We start from the raw sequence: 15,459 nt of genomic DNA, 5'->3' as shown, positions 1-15,459 counted from the left end.
TGGTTTCATGGGTATTATGCATATGTCCAAAGTCATCAAATTGTATATATGAAATATGTAGAGTTCTTTATCAGTTATAGCTCAAAAAAGCTGTTAAAAAAGTAAATCTATTCTAACTGGTTTTTAATAGAAATGGATAAATTCTTAGAAAAGTACAATCTCCAAGACTGAACCAGGAAGACATAGAAAATATGAACAGACCAATCACAAGTACGGAAATTGAGACTGTGATTAAAAATCTCCCAACAAACAAAAGCCCAGGGCCAGATGTCTTCACAGGTGAATTTTATCAAACATTTAGAGAAGAGCTAATACCTGTCCTTCTCAAACTCTTCCAAAATACAGCAGAGGGAGGAACACTCCCAAACTCATTCTATGAGGCCACCATCACCCTGACACCAAAACCAGGCAAAGATGTCACAAAAAAAGAAAATTACAGGCCAGTATCACTGATGAACATAGACGCAAAAATGCTCAACAAAATACTAGCTAACAGAATCCAACAGCACATTAAAAAGATCATACACCATGATCAAGTGGGGTTTATCCCTGGAATGCAAGGATTCTTCAATATACGCAAATCAATCAATGTGATACATCATATCAACAAATTGAAGGATAAAAACCATATGATCATCTCAATAGATGCAGAAAAAGCTTTTTGACAAAATTCAACATCCATTTATGATAAAAACTCTCCAGAAAATGGGCACAGAAGGAAATTACCTCAACAATCATAAAAGCCATATATGAGAAACCAAAAGCCAGCATCGTTCTAAATGGTGAAAAACTGAAAGAATTCCCTCTTAAGAGCAGGAACAAGACAAGGGTGTCCACTCACACCATTATTAGTCAACGTAGTTTTGGAAGTTTTAGCCACAGCAGTCAGAGAAGAAAATGAAATAAAAGGAATCCAAATTGGAAAAGAAGAGGTAAAATTGTCACTCTTTGCAGATGACACGATATTATACATAGAAAACCCTAAAGACTCTACCAGAAAACTGCTAGCACTAATCGATGAATTTAGTAAAGTAGCAGGATACAAAATGAATGCGCAGAAATCTCTTGCATTCCTATACACTAACAATGAAAAAGCAGAAAGAGAAATTAAGGAACCTCTCCCATTCACCATTGCAACAAAAAGAATAAAATACCTAGGAATAAACCTGCCTAAGGAGGCAAAAGACCTGTATGCAGAAGACTATAAGACACTGATGAAAGAAATCAAAGACGATACAGATGGAGAGACATACCATGTGCTTGGATTGGAAGAATCAACATTGTGAAAATGACTGTACTACCCAAAGCAATTTAGAGATTCAACGCAATCCCTATCAAATTACCAATGGCATTTTTCACAGAACTAGAACAAGAAATCTTACAATTTGTATGGAAATGCGAAAGACCCTGAATAGCCAAAGCAGTCTTGAGAAGGAAAGATGGAATTGGTGGAATTAGGCTTCCTGACTTCAAACTATACTACTAGGCCATAGTGATCAAGACAGTATGGTACTGGCACAAAAATAGAAAGGAAGATCAATGGAACGGAATAGAGAACTCAGAGGTAAACCCAAGCACATATGGGCACCTTATCTTTGACAAAGGAGGCAAGAATATACAATGGAAAAAAGACAGCCTCTTCAATAAGTGGCACTGGGAAAATTGGACAGCAACAGGTAAAAGAATGAAATTAGAACACTTCCTAACACCATGCATAGAAATAAACTGTAAATGGATTCAAGACCTCAGTGTAAGGCCAGACACTCTAAAACTCCTAGAGGAAAACATAGGCAGAACCCTCTATGACATCCATCAAAGCAAGATCCTTTTTGACCCACCTCCTAGAATCATGGAAATAAAATCAAGAATAAACAAATGGGACCTCATGAAACTTAAAAGCTTTTGCACAGTGAAAGAAACCATAAACATGACAGGAAGACAGCCCTCAGAATGGGAGAAAATACTTGCCAATGAAGCAACGGACAAAGGATTAATCTCCAAAATATACAAGCTGCTCATGCAGCTTAATACCAAAAAGGCAAATAACCCAATCCATAAATGGGCAGAAGACCTAAATAGACATTTCTCCAAAGAAGACATACAGATGGCCAACAAACACATGAAAAGATGCTCAACATCACAAATCATTAGAGAAATGCAAGTCAAAGCCACAATGAGGTATCACCTCACACCAGTCAGAATGGCCATCATCAAAACATCTAGAAACAATAAATGTTGGAGAGGGTGTGGAGAAAAGGGAACTCTCCTGCACTGTTGGTGGGAATGTAAGTCAGTACAGCCACTATGGAGAACAGTTTGGAGGTTCCTTAAAAAACCAAAACTAGAACTACCATATGATCCAGTAATCCCACTACTGGGCATATACCCAAAGAAAACCATAATCCAAAAAGAAACATGTACCATAATGTTCATTGCAGCACTATTTACAATAGCCAGGACATGGAAGCAACCTAAATGCCCATCAACAAATGAATGGATAAAGAAGATGTGGCATATATATACAATGGAATATTACTCAGCCATAAAAAGGAATGAAATGGAGCTATATGTAATGAGGTGGATAGACCTAGAGTCTGTCATAGAGAGTGAAGTAAGCCAGAAAGAGAAAAACAGATACTGTATGCTAACTTGTATATATGGAATCTAAAAAAAAAGAAAGGTACTGATGAGCCCAGTGACAGGGCAAGAATAAGGATGCAGATGCAGAGAATGGACTGGAGGACATGGGGTTGGGGGGGGCGGGGGCCAAGGGGAAGCTGGGATGAAGTGAGAGAGTAGCATAGACATATATACACTACCAGCTGTAAAATAGATAGCTAGTGGGAAATTGCTGTATAACAAAGGGAGATTTAACTCGATGATGGGTGATGACTTAGAGGGCCAGGACAGGGAGAGCGGGAGGGAGTGGTGGAGGCAGGAGATGGGGATATATGTATAAATACAGCTGATTCACTTTGGTGTACCTCAAAAGCTGGTACAGGAGTGTAAAGCAATTATATTCCAATAAAGAGCTTAAAAAAATTAAATCTATTCTAACTCGTTTTTAATAGGCAGTATAAAATTATAGCACATATTTTTGCTGATTTGATTTTCTGTGTGCTAGGCTTGCTTTCTTTCTCCTTTGTTTATATGTTGTCTCTTACCATTTTTTATAATTTTTCTTTTATAATACTTCTGAACTTTAAAGTATTTTTGTTTATGTTAACTACATATTTTAAATTATTTTAATTGTCTTGAGGTTATTAATACAGACATAAGGACAAGGGCCATGATTTATTTGTCTTTATATTGGCAGTATGTCTAGCACAGTGTCTGGCAAAAAGCCAGGTAGTGGCAGATCACTCAGGTCTCCAGAGATGGAGACTGGTGCTCCTTATTCATTATGCTGTGTGGGTCCCAGCCTACATTTGCATTATGAATTTAAAACCTTAATGATGATTGACTCTAAAGTTAGCATTTTAAGAAGCCTTGATTGTGATTTTAAGCTTTTGCAAAATATCGCTCATTGAATATGTATGTGACTGTATATACAGAGAGTATGTTGATGTTGCTGCTTTGTCTAAAATAGGAGTGGATCAGAGTTAATGTCTTCTGATTCTGTATTTGTCATTAGTCTTTTATTAAAATCATTTTTAATCAGTATGAAACATGTGGCATTTAAAATTTTTTTTAACTTTTCTTTCCCTATCTGCTCCTTATTTTTATAAAGTTACCGGGCAGTGACATTGCCAGTGGGAGCGATGTACTTTCTGATGTCATACCCAGTATTCCAAGTTCACCTTGCCTGCTTCCTAAAAAGAAAAACAAGCATCGGAATTTAGATGAACTTCCTTGGAGTGCAATGACAAATGATGAGCAGGTAGCAATCTTGACATTCTTTAAAGCGTATATGTGGGGGACTTCCCTGGCGGTCCAGTGGTTAAGACTCCATGCGGGTTGATGCGGTTTGATCCCTGGTTGCGGAACTAAGATCCCACATGCCACCTGGCATGGCAAAAAAAAAAAAAAAATCAGATATGAGAAGCTTGACTTACTGCCTATTTAAAGCTACTGGATAAATGTGGATTGTTTAGTAAATATGAATCTGAGTTCTAACATTGTTTTGCAGGGAACAAATTAGTATTAAGTGCTTGTGATATTTAAAGCATTATAAATTACACACTAAAAGATCAGAGGTTTTAGTGTTGATCTTATAATTTTTCATCATAGGTGGAATATATTGAATATCTGAGTCGTAAAGTCAGTACTGAGATGGGTCTTCGGGAGCAACTTGATATTATTAAAATAATTGATCCTTCTGCTCAAATCTCCCCTACAGACAGTGAGTTTATTATTGAACTTAACTGTCTCACAGATGAAAAACTGAAGCAGGTATGTAAAGAAAATACAGATTGTACAGCTATTGAAAATACCATTGTTTTATAACATGTATACTTGAATGGTCATATGTAAATACATAGATAAGGTCAAAAAAGGTCAAAATGACTGCTGTGAAATGTAATATTAGAACATGTGGTTTTAAGAGGTTTTATGTACATCTCACCTGGCTGTACCTTTCTGGGATCATGTGGATCTAGTTATACAGGTTTAAAACTTATTTTCACAACTTAAGGGGTGATTATGTTAAGGTATAGATTTATTCTACTTCAGCTTAGAAAAGACCAATTGACAGAATCAAAATACTGGTTATTGAGAGCTGTATTTGAGTGAACATCTGAGCTGGAGGATTTGAGTAGTCTTATGCAGTAATTGAGCCTGGCTAGGGTAAAGCAATGAATTTTCCTTCTGCTATTCTGAGATACACATTTCTGGTATCTTCTAAATATAGGCTTTACTTCTCTTTCTCTGGCGCATAGCTGAATGAATACTTATGTTCTTTTGGTTTTTTTTTTATTTTTTTGCATTTATCATTTACAAAAATTTCTCTCATTTCAGTATTTCTCTCAACAGACATACTATAATTTTCTACATTCCAGCCCGTTTTCATTATTATGATAAATTGATGCCTTGCATTTGAAGACAGGTACTGTGGGCCCCTAGCTAAGATCTAGGAGACACTCTAATCTTAGATATAATCAACAGCTTACTTAAATCATCTTAAGTGGCAACCTTTAAAAAAAATGCCATCTTATCTATTTTATTTTATTGTTAGTTTTTGTTTCTGTGTGTTATTTTCTTATAATCCTAAATTCTAGAGGCTAGTAGCCTTCCATTTACTGATTATATTTTATATGCTTTTAAAAATCCAATTTCATAACATGTATTCTAGAATTTTGAACATTGTCAACTTTTCTGGTACTTGTTTTTACATTTAGAGACTTCTTATGTCTTTATATTCTACCTATGTACATATGTAGCACTTTTGACAATTTTAAGTACAATATCCTTTTCTCCATTATTTTGAGGGCAGAATGTTGAGGAACAACACTAACCAGTTTTTGTCTGTCTATCCAAGGTCAGAAACTATATCAAGGAGCATAGTCCTCGCCTACGGCCCGCAAGAGAGGCCTGGAAGAGAAGCAACTTTAGTTGTGCAAGCACCAGTGGAGTGAGCGGTACCAGTGCCAGTGCCAGCAGCAGCAGTGCCAGCATGGTCAGTTCTGCAAGCAGCAGTGGGTCCAGTGTTGGAAACTCTGCTTCAAACTCCAGTGCCAACATGAGTCGAGCACACAGTGACAGCAACTTGTCTGCAAGTGCAGCAGAGCGGATTCGGGATTCAAAAGTAAAATGTCTAATCAATACAAAACTTTACCTTTCAATATTAACATTAGTATTCCTTCATATAAATTTTTTGAAGAATTAAAATTATCTTGCTATATAGATGCCTGTGGGTTTTGGTTTTAATTGAACAATCAGGATTCTCCGCTATTGAACAAAGCCCTCTAGGCTGAGTGCTTTGAAATGCTGTTTTGACCCACAGCCATATTACCTTCAATTTTATCTCATTTCTGTGTCTGTTTTAAGTACGATAAATTGATAGAAATAATGAGTGAGTCTCAAGATTGCAATGCTGACTGCAACTTATTACTAAGCGGATCTCACTATGTTGCTGATGTTGCTGTCTATTAGCTCCTAAAAATGTTCTGTATGTCTTTTGTGTGTGTTAAATGTTTTCTTAATGTTTTAATCTTGAATGTTTCTTCTTAGCTCTTTTTAAAATGTAATGATGCTTTCTCTAATTTCTGTCTATTCTTTTTCACAGTTGAAAACATTCTGTATAATATTATTGGGCACATAAAAACTAAGAAGTTTAAATGTATATAGAATGGTTCTGTGATGCTTAGCAGGGGAGTTTGGTTCCTTGCAGTGGCGACAGTCTGGAGCCAACTTATGGATGATAAGGGTTTCTCTATAACTCTTTGGGAACCCAGTGGTGACAAGGATACACAGTGATTCCTTTCCTGGTTCATACCGAAGTAGCAGAAACATAGCCAGCTTTGTTGGTTGCCAAGGGTTTCCTCTGGATGTGTGGTCATTCCTTTTTGGCATCAGTTCACCAGTGACAAGGAATAGAGTACCCACTGGGTTTCTAATGGGCTTTTAAGATGGTATTTGCTTAATACGAAAAAGACATGGTTCTTTCCCAGCCATTGTAAAGTTGCTAGTGCTTTTGGATGAAAGGCGCCTTAAAAGCATAAGTATCAGAGATTTTGACAATGTTCTCTACATTTGTATTCAGTATTGTTCACTACGTGTTTCCTTTGCACTGACACCAGGGTGCCTTAATTTGATATTAAAAAGTCTTAGAAATGATTGATTATCCATAGTTAGTCAAATGATCCAGTTTCAACCCTTCCTTGTAAGAAGATTCGTTGGTCAAATACCATAGAAATAGAATCTTGAAGAATCGTTTTCATGTCTAATCTAATGGCTCACTTACTGAAACCAGGATTGTACTGCAGAGGAATTTAAACATCTCTAGTCAGAAAATATAGAATTTGATACATAAAATACTTTGGGGTAGATATGCCAGAACTGAACCTCACTGATTTAGAAATTTTTATTTTGACAGAAGCGATCCAAGCAGCGGAAGTTACAGCAGAAGGCCTTACGCAAGAGGCAGCTGAAAGAGCAGAGGCAGGCTCGGAAGGAGAGGCTCAGTGGGCTCTTCCTTAATGAAGAAGTGCTGTCCTTGAAAGTGACTGAGGAAGACCACGAAGCAGATGTAGATGTTTTGATGTAATAGGGGTGAATTTATTAGCATTCTTTCTAAGCGTTAAAGTATTCTATCCTTATTTGTTTACATGCATCTTGACCAAACTTTTGGTTAGGGCTGTGCTGATGTACCATTCATAATTTAGGTCCGTGGTTCTCAGCAGGTGGTCCTCGGACCAGCAGCTTCAGCATCATCTGAGAAGTTATTAGAAATGCATACTCTTGGGCCCCACCCCAGACCTAGTCAATCAGAAATGCTGGGGGTGGGGTCTAGCATTGTGTTTTAACAGGCGCCAGGTTGTTCTGCCACACACTCTAGTTTTAAGAACCACTGATTTAGTAAATGTTTTGGCTGTTTAGGGTGGTTAAGTGGGCTTTTTCAAAGACTAGTACTTTTACAGTTTAGAAGATTTCAAGGTACTGCTGACAAATAGTTTATTATGTTAGTATACATGTTTAGAGATCATAATTCAGTTTCTTTTTTTTTTTTTTTTTTTTTTTTTTTTTTTTTTTTTTTTTTTGGCATACGGGCTTAGTTGCTCCATGGCATGTGGGATCTTCCTGGAGCAGGGATCGAACCCATGTCCTCTGCATTGGCAGGCGGATTCTTAACCACTGCGCCACCTAGGAAGCCCCCAGTTTCTTAATGTTATGATTTCTTAGTTTAGTTTTTCTAAAGGGCCATAGTATAATTCTCAATTCCTAGTGGACATCTTTTTTTCAGGTCGTGGGGGTAGGGTGTGGATTGCTGTTTACAATAGTGCCTTCATTAGGTTTAGTTCTGTTTTCATTCATTATTAACTCAAAGGTGTAAAAACAGGCCCTGATATCTTTCGTTAGGTTTGTTTTCATTTTTCACTTTATGTAAATTCAGAATACTTTCTGCAAGTGATGACTACTGAGAAAATAATGTTACTAGTGGCTGAATTTTAGACTTGATGCTATATTGATTAATATTCAAATGGAGAAATCAATTAAGCAAAACAACCAATTCTACTTTTCCACTGCTTTTTGAAATTTTAGGCTGTGAAACTCTTAAAGGTGGAAAAAATCTTTATCAAGTTCTTTATGTAGGTCTTTTTATTTTCAGCACAGCTCTAATTTTTAAATATTTGGTGTAACAGCTTTTGGCATGTTAACAGGTTATTGTTCAAATTAACTAAAGAAAACCCTTACAGTTCTGCTAAACTCTATAAATCGCTAGAAATACACTGAGCAGTGAGATATTAAAAAAAAAACAACTTAGCTTCTTGGCTACTAATAGAACTAATTTTAAATGTGAAATCATGGAGTCTCTTTAAATGTTTTCATGGAGAGTTTGCTATCATGAACATTAGAAGTAATGTGATTCCTTTTATTTTTCCACACATCTTTAAACATTCACATCGGTTAAGAAAAAGGAAACTGATACTACTGACAATCAAGCTACTTCTGACTTTCATAATTTTCTTTTTATTGTGGAAACTTGGGAGGTAATCATGATTTTGTAGGAGGAGTTGTAATCAATATTTTTTTAAACTAGAGTCAGAGGTTGATAGATTCCTACATTTTTTTTACATTTTATCATATCAAGTAACCTGTTTAAAAGATTAACAACTTAGATTCTTAATTCTCAGTTGATATAAAGGCTTAACCTTTGCTTACAATCATGTGTTTTGAAATTTTGATTTATTTTGGTCCCTCAAAGGTTAAAGTATTGAAACTGAGAGGAAAGAATGATATATTGCAGCTTTGCTGAGGTCTGTGGTATAGTTGTAACATTTTGAAGAGTACTAAATTCATACCTTAAAATTTTACTAAAATAAAAGTATATATGCGTATGTGGTTATCAGTTGGAGTAGTCCTTCTGACTTTCCTCTTACCCCCTCTTTAGTGCTTCTAACTAGCCTAGAGGGCCCAAAGAGCTTGGGGATGGATCCCAGAATACTCTGAGGAAGATGGAAAGGGTCCACCTCGTTGTGTTTTCCCTTTAAAATATAGGCAGAGTAAATGGAGAGAAGAGCAAATATAGCTGAATTCTCTACCTGCTCTTAGCAAAAGCAAAATTCCAGGGGATGATTGCCTGTTCTCTTTACCTACTCTTCAAGGAAAACAGGCCACTTTTGGAGACCATAGAGCAGCATTTATCTATTAAATACTTGGAAACAAATTACTTGACAGTGACCAGTAAAAGAAAATCCTACTAATACCAATTCCTCTACTCTCCCAACAATCACATCGTCTTATTACCCTAGATTTAACTTAAATCACTATTAAACAAGTTTACCAAAGCGCCACAAAGCCAATTTTTAAGGTTTATAAAGGTTTGGGTGTTTATAGTAAAGTGCACCATGAAATTCTATGTAAATCTGGATGCACTGTCTTTATGGTACCATAAATTAGAGAGAGATCATTAATTTGTTTTGGAAGTGATTGAAAGAAAGAAAAGAAATTAAACTTGGGTTTGCTTATGATCAAAGAGGGAGATTACAGTCTTCCTCTATCTACCCCCTCCAAAACAAAAACAGCAGAAAAAGACAAAAAATTCTCGTCTTTGTTAATGTGCTATCCTTTTTTTCAGTTTTAATGCCTCATGTAGGTAATTGAAATTTGAATTATTTCTTTCTTGGAATAAGTAATAAATTCAGTCTGGTCTCTTTCTGAGTTCCATTTAAAACAAATCCAACTCAGTATTTTTTCTTTTTAAATATAAACTCCAACTAACCAATTAATAAAAGTGTGAGACTTATTTGCTCCAGTGTCAGTTCTCATCTGTAGAGAATTGACATTGGAGCAAATAAGTCTTTCCCTTTAAAAATAAGCCTTGTTAAGATAAAATCACGTCAGGTTTAAACAAAATAGCATGTCTTTTTCTACTGTTTTGCAACTGAGTTAAAATAAGGCAATGCAGTGTAATATGTAGTGGAGTATAAAGGGCTAATTTATTCTGTCCCAAGAAGAACTTAGAGTAAAATAACTTTTATTTTCTTGAAACTTGTCTCATTTTTAGTTAGGTGTGGTGGCAATTTTGTCCATTTCATTAGTCCTTTGGGTTAACTAGATATTGCTGAATTAATCCCAGAAACTGACTTGTAATTTGATGACTGTATGGATTGGGTGGACATCTCATTTTATTTAGCTCTTAAAAGTGCTAAAACGCCTTATGAAGGAAAAATTTCAAGAAACTACTATATAAAGGTATCCAGATTCTGATGAGCTTTAAAAATTGTGAAATTTATCAAATGTCTCCATGTTTAAGCCAAAATGTTAGTACATGACAAATATGGAAGTCTTGTTCCTAGGATTCTCTAGCATAATTTTTTGTTTGTGGCTTACTCTGTGTAGCCTCATGTGCCTTAAAGGTGAACGCTATACGTTTTGTCAATATCAGGCTTTTCCAAACTCAAAAGTAATCTAAATTGTTGTAATTCGTTTTATAAAATGCCTATCCTGTTGGATATCAGTAAGAAAAGGCATTAAATCGAACTACGTAATCAGTGATAATAGAGTGTATAACAAAACAAAAACCTTCAGATCTCATTTCATTTGCATGACTTGCTTTTGGCCCAGCTAGGTCATAGCAGAACATTGAAGTCAACTAAAGTATAGCTTAATGTATTGTTTTATTTTTTCCCCTGGAAAAAAAGTCATAAACCAGAATACTTTCTATTTTATTTATTTTTTATTTTATTTTTTGGCCGCTCCACGCAGCTTGTGGGATCTTAGTTCCCCAACCAGGGATTAAACCCCGGCCCTCAGCAGTGAAAGCCCGGAGTCTTAAGGACTGGACCGCCAGGGAATTCCCAAGAATACTTTTTAAAACCAGATAACCCTGGAAAGATAATTTTCAAGGCAAAAGTACTTCAAGAACAGAGATTATATAGCAAGTTGATTCTCCTGTTAACTTTAGGGATACTTTGTATTCGTTTGTGTAATAGCTGAGCACTCCTCTTCCCTTTAGCAAATTACCTTTTATCACTTCTATCTAGAAGAAAAATATTTGCTTTGAATTGGGAGTGGGTTACTTAAAGTTATAGTTTGACATGGTTGATAGGAAAATTTCCAGTTACATTCAAATAACAGTAGTGATGTTGATTACATTGACATTCAACATGTCTAAACTTATAGGTAAATTTAATCCTTAAAAGGACTATTAGGTAGAAAATAAGTATTTGTATACACATGTACTGTGGTAACTTTGGATTCATTTTAAGTCTGACAAAGTAAGATAAGTTTTATCTTTACAATGAAATTATGCTAAGTGGCGGGAGTTATCTGAGAGATATTTAGACTTAGGCATCTCTGTCAGTGTAGTATCTGGAACATAGCTCCTTAGAAATGCTTAATTCTTATTTCTTTGGAAAATAACTTACTTATTCCAAAAGGCTTAGAAGGAACTATGAAAATTCCCCTAAGTAACTGGCTATTAGGAGTAAGAAATCAACTATACTTTGGTAAAATCTCTTTTTAAAGACAAAAAAAGAAAAGTACGGAAGTTGCATGGTATAGCTGAGTTGACTCACTAAAATTTTATTTTCATGTTTTTTCTAATATTAAAATTGTTTTCAGCCCCCCTTCACAATTATATTTTAAACTAAGGTTATTAATATTTTAACCTAAATCACATAATGGTAAATTAATTTTTAATTTGATATTCATGCTGAACTTGGAAGAACTGATTTGGTCTTCTCTGATTTCAATATGTAATACTTTTTATTGTTGAATTTCTTTGTTACATCTTTGTGGTCAATGGAACCTGTGGAAATCTATGTTCTTTTTTTGTGGTGAGGGATGGGGGTAGAAAAGAGGAGAGTTGTTCTAATTATACATATGCATTTTGACTATATAAAGGTAGTTGTAGAATTAATATGTATAAATGACAAGTTAACACTTTCCTATTCTGAATTGTTCTAAGGAACAGTGGCCTGAAGCCATGGCTTGTCTTGTGGAGCTGCGTGCTCTTTAATAGTAGCTGACCAATTGGATTTAAGTTGAGACTTTGGGATTAGGTTATCAAGCTGAGGCTTTTAGGAATGGAGCAGACCATGTCTGTTCCTGTAGTGGATCAATTTAATTTCCTCTCTGAGTACTCTAATTTAGATATAGGTATTATCCATTCTGAATCTTTGTGTTGGGAGTTTTATAGAACTGTTTTCAAAAGCTATTAAGGATAAATACAAGTATATGTAAAACATTTCACAGATGGTTAAAAATTTCAATTTTTTTGTTTTAGTTTCAAAGGTTAGTTATGTAGCATCAATATCATAACCAAAGCAAGTAGGAAGTTGACTGGTTTGGAGAATCTTCAAGTAGTCTTAAATACTGTAATGTATCAGATTGTTAACCAGGATTTTTTTCCTGTATTTCTGCTAAATGTATTACTATATTAATGCACTTTTGTATATATAACTGTGTTCTGTACATTCTGTACTTACTACAGTGTATATAAAAGCTGTTTTTCCTGAAGCTGTGAGGGAAAAACTATAGCTGTAACACAAGTCATTTCTATTTTGAGTTTCTTCTTGTACTTGAAAGTAGTAGTTCAGTAGTTAAATCTAAATGAGTATGTATGGTTGTAATTAAAATGGCAATGTGACAGAGCTGTCTTTTGAAACTGATTATCAGAACGAAAAGTGTTTTGGTTATTAAGAACTCTTGTAATATTTTAAATTGTCTCTTTTGATGTACCATGAATTTTTACAAACCCACTGCTGCTTACTACTTTATACTTCTGATTCTACTCCTTTTCATGTCCCAACCCAGAACATTTATCAACAGAGAAGAATCTCTCTTTTCTTTTGCTCACGGTTTGGTTAAGGCTCCATAAACTTCTGTTTTGTGAAAGCCCCAATTTCCCAAATGTCATTGGCAAATCGTTTTTTTTTTTCCTGGAAAGATCAGATTTCTAGAGAGATAAGCATTCACAGTAAGTGAAAATTAGGTCTAACATTGTTTACAGAAAACCAGATATATTTTCCTTATATGTTGTTCTAGAGTCTTTTTAAGTTATAATTATATAAAAGAAATGTCTGTGAGCAGTTTTATGTATAGGTACAGAAGCAGTTCAGCTTTTCAGCAGCAACTTTATCTCTTGCCACTAGAGGGAGGTCTGTGGTTGCTCTCTCCTTCGGAAAATGTCTTAGCTGCTTTTCTTTTGTTTTTAATTTCAGAGGTTGGAATCGACCTCATGCTCAAAATTCCTTTTGTGATATTAAATGCTTTGATTTGTTAGTCAAAGGTAAGTTAATTGAGCTTGTTTAATAAAGCCAGTATTATTCATGCTTTTCTGTAATCTTCAATTTTTAATAAATGTGAGTTAGATATTAAGTGAAGTGTCTGTGTGTGTGTGTGTGTGTGTGCGTGCGCGTTCTCTTAGGTAGTCTAGAGCTGTATATGCTGTTCATTATGGTAGCCCCTAGCCACATGTAGCTATTTAAATGAATTTAAATTAAACTTAAAGTTGAGTTCCTTGGTCTCATTAGCACCACTTCAAGTGCACAGTAGCCACATATGGTGAGAGGCTACTATATTGGAAAGTACAGGATACAGACTATTTCCATCATCACAGAAAGCTCTATTGGATAGTACTGATCTGGATATTTGATGTTTTATGCAGTGACCACTATCATCATTTTACCAGTAAACAATAATCAGTGACTCAGAACTGCTGCCCACAGATATCATTTATAAGTGATTGGTGTGAGAGGAAGAGTGAGCTGTATTTCGTTTTCTACTTCATTAAAGCCACTAAGTTGTGAACTCAGTGGTTTAATGGAGAAATTTCTCAAGTATTGACTATTTCATTTGACTATGAACACGATTTAATGTTTGAATAATGTGAAAATTAGGTGCCAGTTCCTGTTTTGATTGTTGCAAAGATTGCTATCATGGAGCTTTCTCTGAGTTTATCCTTCTCTGACACAAAATCAAGTTTAGGTGACAATACTGAGACATAAACTTTTAAAGATTCCATTTTTTAAAAACTGTACTTACAAATAAGTAGAAGTATAAATTTCAGAGTCACCCCTCAGAGTGTTTCTTTATTGTGATGTGGGAGCCTTAATAGAATCACTGTTACTTAGGCCTGACAATCTTTACCCTCTCCCTCACTATCAATTTTTTTTTCTCAAAAACAGCAGATAATTGAATTGGTATATTTACTGCTTTGTGTTATAAAAATTTTCAAGTAGGACAGTAAAATGAATCCCCACATATCCATATCTACATCAGTTCTTCTCTCATGGCCAATCTTGTTTCTTTTTCCTCCCCACCCACTCACCTTACCTCAATACCCAATGATACTAAAGCTCACAGGTGACACTTCATTTTTAAATATTATAGTACCAAGTTTTTATAAGATAAGGATACTTATATGTAACTATGATATATCTCATTAAAAATAATTCCTTAATATCAAATATCTGGTTTAGTTGTTTGAAATCAAAACCATAACCATTAGTCTTATTAATTTCAAAGTCATTCTGCTTTTGTTAGCACTAAGGTAGAATAATTATTTTTATTATTGCTTAATAAGTCCTGATGGTGTGTCGTGAGCACATTTTCAGTGAAAATGAGATATGTATTGCTTTTAGATAAAAACAAAGTCCAGTTGTTTTCCCTACTACTTTGTTAATAAAGCCATGGAATAATCTGGATAGCAGGCAGAAGGGAGGGAAATAACTGTTCAAGATAAATTGAACCAGGTATTTTCTTTTTTTCTTTTTTTTAATTATTTATTTATTTTATTGGCTGTGTTGGGTCTTTTGTTGCTGTGCACGGGCTTTCTTTAGTTGCAGTGAGTGGAGGCTACTCTTCGTTGTGGTGCGTGGGCTCCTCCTCATTGCCGTGGCTTCTCTCATTGCGGAGCACAGGCTCTAGGCGCGTGGGCTTCAGTAGTTGCAGCACATGGTCTCAATAGTTGTGTCTCATGGACTCTAAAGCGCAGGCTCAATAGTTGTGGCACACGGGCCTACTTGCTCCACCTGCTGTGGGATCTTCCTGGAGCAGGGCTCGAACCCGTGTCCCCTGCATTGACAGGCAGATTCTTAACCGTTGCGCCACCTAGAAAGCCCGAACCAGGTATTTTCTGTCTCACCTACCTCTGGGTCAAAGAATTTTCTTTTTCAGCCAGATTGAACCACATGGTAAAGATACGAATGCCTAGTATTTGTAAAAAGTTATGCATGCGTACTGTGGAGGACATAAGGTAAGAATAGAGAGTCTTATGCTTTTAATCCCTTAGAAATTAATTTCAGAATATATTTTTTAACAGATGTGACGGAGACTATTGGTTTTGGTTTTGTA

At 35.4% G+C, this 15,459-nt stretch overlaps 1 protein-coding gene across 1 annotated transcript in view; it reads left to right on the top strand.

Moving 5' to 3' along the window:
* FAM199X (family with sequence similarity 199, X-linked) overlaps window positions 1–13,474 on the top strand; it is a 30,696-nt gene extending 17,222 nt beyond the window's left edge. The window contains exons 3-6 of the mRNA XM_057718937.1: window positions 3,731–3,880; window positions 4,231–4,392; window positions 5,477–5,743; window positions 7,034–13,474. Coding sequence (XP_057574920.1) covers window positions 3,731–3,880; window positions 4,231–4,392; window positions 5,477–5,743; window positions 7,034–7,204 — 750 coding nt within the window. The 3' untranslated portion in view covers window positions 7,205–13,474. The remainder of the gene's footprint in view (window positions 1–3,730; window positions 3,881–4,230; window positions 4,393–5,476; window positions 5,744–7,033) is intronic.
* The last annotated feature ends 1,985 nt before the right edge of the window (window positions 13,475–15,459 follow it).

The sequence above is a fragment of the Hippopotamus amphibius genome, chromosome X, assembly GCF_030028045.1.
Source record: "Hippopotamus amphibius kiboko isolate mHipAmp2 chromosome X, mHipAmp2.hap2, whole genome shotgun sequence".
In the NCBI taxonomy this organism is placed as follows: domain Eukaryota; kingdom Metazoa; phylum Chordata; class Mammalia; order Artiodactyla; family Hippopotamidae; genus Hippopotamus; species Hippopotamus amphibius.
This window is presented reverse-complemented; position numbering and strand designations above follow the sequence as displayed.